This window comes from Otolemur garnettii, unplaced genomic scaffold (assembly GCF_000181295.1).
Source record: "Otolemur garnettii isolate 467f Iridium unplaced genomic scaffold, OtoGar3 scaffold00001, whole genome shotgun sequence".
NCBI classification, from domain to species: domain Eukaryota; kingdom Metazoa; phylum Chordata; class Mammalia; order Primates; family Galagidae; genus Otolemur; species Otolemur garnettii.
Genome location: NW_003852396.1, coordinates 25,115,635 through 25,122,197, shown reverse-complemented (window position 1 = coordinate 25,122,197; position 6,563 = coordinate 25,115,635). Strand labels below are relative to the sequence as shown.

The 6,563-nt window shown below is 39.4% G+C and overlaps 1 protein-coding gene across 3 annotated transcripts in view; it reads right to left on the bottom strand.

Annotated features, from left to right (window-relative positions):
* Positions 1 to 228: 228 nt before the first annotated feature.
* PAK1 (p21 (RAC1) activated kinase 1) overlaps positions 229 to 6,563 on the bottom strand; it is a 182,530-nt gene continuing 176,195 nt past the window's right edge. For 2 of the 3 annotated variants that reach the window (XM_023511940.1, XM_003780873.3), the window contains exons 14-15: positions 4,574 to 4,711; positions 235 to 1,574 (exon numbers count right to left, since the gene is read on the bottom strand). In XM_023511940.1, coding sequence (XP_023367708.1) covers positions 1,488 to 1,574; positions 4,574 to 4,711 — 225 coding nt within the window. In that variant the 3' untranslated portion in view covers positions 235 to 1,487. Of the gene's footprint in view, positions 1,575 to 4,573; positions 4,712 to 6,563 lie in introns of all 3 variants that reach the window. The other variant, XM_023511930.1, reaches the window with a different exon arrangement.

Sequence of the window (6,563 nt, the reverse complement as noted above, 5' to 3'; positions counted from 1 at the left end):
TGTGTGTTTATGATTATTCTTTATAGTATAATTTTTTTGGCCCATTTTTCTTCATTTATATTGAAAATAAGAGTATTAAGAAGAAAGAATATACCTTGACATATATAGTGGTAAAGGAGCATCCTACCTGCAACTTACTCTCAAATACTTCACAAAGAACCATTATTCGTTATTTTGTATAAAAAATTAAGAAAGAATGGAAGGAAAGAAAGGCAAGTATACTCCAGGTAGAACATTTTCATCTCCTTTTATTGAAGGAAATAGAAATTTGTGCCACAGAGGTAGTGGTACCTCAGAGCATGACAAGGTAGTCAATGGGGCTGACATGGTAAGCCACAATGCTGGCCAGAGGTCCTACCACAGAGGGAGGACCAAAACCACAAAGATAGCAGGAGGTAGCAAATATCCCCAACACCCAGTGTAAGCATTTCCATTTGCAGAGAGCTTGGCCATGCATCTTAAAAACAGTGTCTCCTCACAGCTGGCAGGGTATCACGTCAAGCCACCAAATCCATCCAAAACTAACATGTAGTCTCTAATTTGCAGACTCTTTCCTTTGACTCTAAAATTAAGGCCATCAGAAGATCTGAGTTAATCTTTCAGCTCCTATCCCAGATGGAAAAAGAGTTCTTGAAACATCACACAAGTACAGCTGGACAGGTGCTAATGCCCAACCTTGCTCTAAAAGTAGCTTCAATTCTTTTCCTGACTTCTCACACTGCTTTCATTCAGCAAGTGCCCTAGGAAACCTCTCAACGTTATAAACAAGGACAGAATGGGGGCAGCAGCCTAGGGGGTGCAGGGAATCAAAAGCTGCTACGTAGCCAAGACCATTTCACAAGAAATAGCATGGGGAACACTATTGGGTCAAGTTCCTCCTAAACAGCTGCTAGAAGCACATACAAAGAAAAACATGGTGGTTCTCCCACGTCAGGATCAGCTGCACCAAAGTCACGGTCCAGGAAGCTGAGCCTCTTTATGTCCCTGGCAGATTATCAAACCCCACGGCATTCCCAAGCTGTTCCAGTTTTCAAGTACAATGAGGTGTTTGGGCAGTTCAGCCTCAGAAAAGCAAGCATTAAAGAAATCTCCACTGTTTACTAATTGATAATGTTATGAAAGAACAAATTTGTATAGTCAAGACTGATTGTGGGGAAGGGGTCTAGGGGCTGGTGGTGGAAATTTTGCTATGTAGAAATAGAAGATTAAGGGTCCATTCGTATAATAAACCCTTGGTCATAAACCACCTTCAGATCCACAAATTAGACAGAAATTCCTTATTTGGAAATTGCCATCATCTGATTACTCATCCAGTGCAATTTTCTTCAATGCCAGACACATAGTTTCTGAAGATCAAAGTCTTGACAGTGCTTGATCAGGAAATGGGAGAAGCAAAGCAAGGAAAAGAGGGCATCAGGGGTTGGAATTTCTGAAATGAGCATTTATTCCACAGAAGGCTTGGCACAACAAGGCTGGGAGAGCTTGGTTTAGTGATTGTTCTTGGTTGCCTCTTTCGCCGCTGCGATCAGTGGTGTGAGGCTGGAAAGGGGCTTGGCAATCTTCAGGAATTGATGCTAGAAAGGAGAAACACAGGAAAAAGCACATGACTATTTACCATTTGCCCTCAGCAACCATTACAACACAGCATCCATGTTTATACATGGAGAACTTCAGATCATCCAGAGCTGCCTGGACAGCTTCAGATCATCCCCAAATTGAAGGGCATCTATAAAAAAATAACAAACCACTTTGGAAAACTGTTTCGCAGGGTATACCTACAGATCAACACACATCTATGTGGTAGCAATGCCAATCCTATGTACATGGGATAATCCCAAGAGAAATGAGTTTGTATATCCACCAGACGCATGTCAGAATGTTCATAAAATATTTATTTATAATAATAAATAGATAGAACCCAAATGTCCAAGAGAAAGGAAAGATGAATAGTGTTATATTTGTATAATACTATACAGAAATAACATATAAGAAATAAGAAATACTATACAGTGATAAGAATGAGTAAGTAACTGGTACAGCGATAACAGGATGATTCCCACAGACACGTTACACGGAAGAAATCAGACACAAGAAGAGTTTATATTGTATGATTTCATTTCTTTCAAGGGAAGACTAAATGATGGTGTTAAGCAGAATAATAATTACCAGTGAGGAAGGTATTGATCTTCCAGTGTATTGCGATACTGCTTTTTGGAAGTATTGACTTATTCCTTGAATCTGGTAAAACTAATCAACCCAGTAAGGATTTCAATTGCTTGATCCTTCCCCAAATCACTCTGACTGGTCTATACTTTGGGCCCTTAACTCTTAAAGAAAATAATTTACAAGAAAACACTGTATGAAAACTGCATCTATGCTTTTAGTAAAACTGTTATGGAAAACAATTCTTTAGGTAACTCAAAATTTGTTTATTTTTGTTTTAACATTTAGTGGTGAAAAGGCTTTGTGTCTTAAGGATGTAGCATGTTTCTTCCATTTGATAAGAAATACAGGATCTATCTCATTTCACTTTCTGTCCCAGCCATCAGGAAGCTGAGAACCAAATCTGATGTCTGAGCATAACTGTTTAACTCAGATGATAAGCATATCTGATTCTTCTCCCATACTTATAATTCCCTTGATTAAGCATATTGTATATGTGTACACACAGATAGAATCACATACAGAAATATTCTTTGCTGAAAGTTGCTTCAACTTCTTTCAGGACAGATAGGGTATGAAGGTATGAAGAGGTACTGAGAACAGGAACTTACTATAACATAAAAGGAATAAAAGATCTTGGCTAACTCATGAAGATATGAAGCATAACTAATCATCCTATATATTTCTGCCCATAAATGTGTTCTCACAGGAGAAAGAAATGTGAAACTGTCACAATTTAAGATTCTGAAAGTTACGGTTTTGAATATTTACAGTGTATACTAACAAGTTAAAAAGTCAGTTTTCTCAGATCCCTCTGAATTGAGAAAGCTGCATGATCCAATATTCAACTGGGATCCCTCAGTTTCCTTCTCTGTATAGTGGGCAAACTAGACTAGATGGGCCCTAAGGAACTCCCAGTTCTGATACTCTCTGCACCTGTAAGAGCAGTGGGCATGAGAGCACATACTCCAGAGCCAGTCAGACACAGGTTGAAATCCTGGATCTGCCGCTTATCAGCTATCATGGAAAAGTTACTAAACACTTGACGCCTGAGTTTCCTCACTTGTTAAAATGAAAATAACAGAAGCTATAACTCACAGGGTTGTTATAAATATATTTATATTCTTTATCTATTGTAAAGAATATACACATCTATTCTATACTATATAAAGTGCTTAGTGCCTAAACTGTGCTAAAGATTCAATATAATGTATTTATCATTAGTTATATTACTATATCGTGAAGAAAACTCTAGAGGGCACTAACCTTTCAATAACTAAAATATGGTACCTAATTAACCAGGGTATCTTCACTAATCACAGGCTTAGCATAGCATTTACATGTTTCCAGAACACAACTCATATGAAAGCCAAAAGTGATCCTACATTGTCCTGCCTGTTCTAAGGGAAGTTTTAGTCCCAAAGGATCCTAGAGACTAATGGAGTACATTTGGCGAAACCCAGATCTCATATGTAATAGCCCAGTCCTCTATAACTAGTAACCTCAATGATGAAGAGATTCTAAATATGTTCCAGAGGGTGACGCCAATGCAGGTTTAATACGTTAAACAATTACATTGAATTCAATAAACACATTATGAATACCAATTCTAAGTCAAGTCCTAGGTATAAGTATAACAGGAGACTCTGAGATTAATAAAATAAAGACCATAATACAGTGGGAAAGACAGAGCTGTTTCATAACTAACTTTACCACAGGGCAGTGTGCTACATCTCACCCTGCCCTGCTCAGTCACTGTAGCCTGCTAAAGGCAGTTTTTGCAACCACATAAAATAATTATGCTATAATTTCAGGATCAGGTAGGTGGGAGTATGGAGTCTTAGTACACCCCTAACTCCAGGTTCCCCATAACTTGGCAGAATCTTACTCTCAACCAGAATAACACTACCACCATCTGAGAGGGTTTCCAATGAAGAAACTGTGAAGACTGTAAGGGCGACGTTCACCAACTACTCTCTAAAACATATCCTTTTACTAAAAAGTGTTTCTTTTGAGCGAATCTCAGTAAACTAAAACTTGTATAAAACTTATGCATCAGAGAACTGTTTCTCACCCAGACTCAAACAAATGCTGCCAGACTGGATTCAAGCAGAACAAAGGACATGCTACAGCAAGATAAAGGCAAAGTTTAATAGGTAATTAGAAAGATTTTAAGTAAGCCTAGGAGAATGATGTAGAGTTTTAACAGCCTGAGGAAAAGGGTGAGAGAACAATATTAGCAAAGGTCAAGGGATGAAAGTTCAGGAACATGTAACCAGAGTGAGAATGGGAAGTGTAGAAGAAAAGCCTAGTTCTACACTGACCAGTACCTTGCAGACAAAAAAGAAAGAAAAAAGGCTTGGCTTACTGATTCCTCAAATTAGGTGCTTCCCTGCATAGGGACAGTTACCTGCAGCAGCTCTTTAGCTGAACCTCTCTTCTCCACATCCATCTCAAGGCAGCGATTCAGAAAATCCCGGAAGATAGCTGACAGCTTCTCTGGATTCTGAAGCTCTGGGGTCCCATTGGTGGCAATGAGGTACAAGGCCTGGCAATGTGAATGGAGAAACAGCATGAGCTCCAACTGGGGTTCTCTTTTGGTCCCCAGACATACCCTCTATGAATATGGTCAATGTGTATGCATACTGGAAAGAATATGACCTAAGGATTAGATATAACATTTAAAAGCCATATGACCAAGTGAAAACTACTAAATTTCCAACTTCCTTGTCTATAAAATAGGGATAATGATAATGCCTTTCTCACCTGCATATGTCTGTAAAAATAAGAAAGTGTATTTGGAAAGAACTCTGTAAACTTAGGACATATGTTATAGACCTAAGGGTTTATTATTATTCTTGATTACAAATCTAAAAGGCTTATTCTTAATTTAGCCTGATGAGTTAAACCTCTGCCCAGTTGCTGAAAGAAATCATTCCTAATGGGTTCACTTCAGTCACCCAAGAACTGATCTCTAGGAGAGGAATATAAAAAGATAAGCGTTCAGTTAAGTGGCAAACTATTTCACTGTTACCTCTCTAATCCCCTAACATGAAGCATCTCCTGGGAAAGGTAATGGAAAACATAGTAATACTAAATCTTTACAAGCACCTAGCACTTTAATTCACAAAGTACTTAAATAAGTATTGTCTAATGACCACAATAATCTGGGTAGTAACAGGGCAAGAATTATCATCCCCATTTCATAGATAAAGTCCAGAAATACAGAGATAATGGCTAGGATGATGCTGTTCATATAGGCACACGTCCAGTAACTCTAATCCCAGTCTTATTTCTACCACATCTCACTGAACATCACCTTCAAATGTCTGCACAGCCATTCTAAGACAGGAAAATCTAATCTCATGAATTTACTCTAATTAGGCTGTCAATGTGAAGTCAGAGGGCAAAGCTGGGAACAAAGGTGCAAACTACAAACAGTAGTTTCAGTTTGGTACGCTGGAGCATTTTCCAATAATCAGAGCTACCTAAGGTCACGTGAGTATATAGTTAAGTGCAGATGACCACCTACTAGCAACAGTGTGCAGAGATTTCCTGCATTAGATCGGAGGTTGGAGTAAAAATAAGAAAAAAGCACAGAGTAATTCACATTTGCCCACAACCAAAATTATCCACCTAGTTGCATCTGTGCTGATATATTACGCTTTCCCTCTTCTGTTACAATGGATGAATTGTCCATACTCTAATCTAATGCTCTTTATTTCAGTATTTGACACATCTCCCCCTCTTAACTACATCATATCTACAGTTGTAAGATGTGAAGAGTGCTATGGCATTATAGCCCACAGCAACCTCAATCTCTTGGGCTCAAGCGATCGTCTTGCCTCATCTTCCCGAGTAGTTGGGACTACAGGTGCCTGCCACAATGCCCAGATATTTTTAGAAATGGGGTCTCACTCTTGCTCAGGTTGGTCTCAAACCTGTGAGTTTAGGCAATCCACCTGCCTTGGCCTCCCAGAGTGCCCTAGCAGTCATTTTTGACACAGTAATCCACTCTCCTTCTCTAAGTACTTTTCTCTTGCTCTCCATGACACACTTCTCTCAATTCTCAAATTCTCAGACTTGGAAGGCCATACCTTGGTCTTTTTACAGGTTCCTCCAACCTATAAACAGTGGTATAACCCAGAGCTCAGTACTTAAATCTTTTTATTCTTTTTTTTTTTTGAGACGGAGCCTCAAGCTATCCCCCTGGGTAGAGTGCCATGGCATCACGCTCATAGCAACCTCCAACTCCTGGGCTCAAGTGAGTCTCCTGCCTCAGCCTCTCAAGTAGCTGGGACTACAGCTACTACGCCTGGCCATTTTTTGGTTGCAGCCATCATTGTTGTTTGGCGGGTCCGGGCTGGGGATTCGAACCCGCCACCTTAGGTGTATGTGGC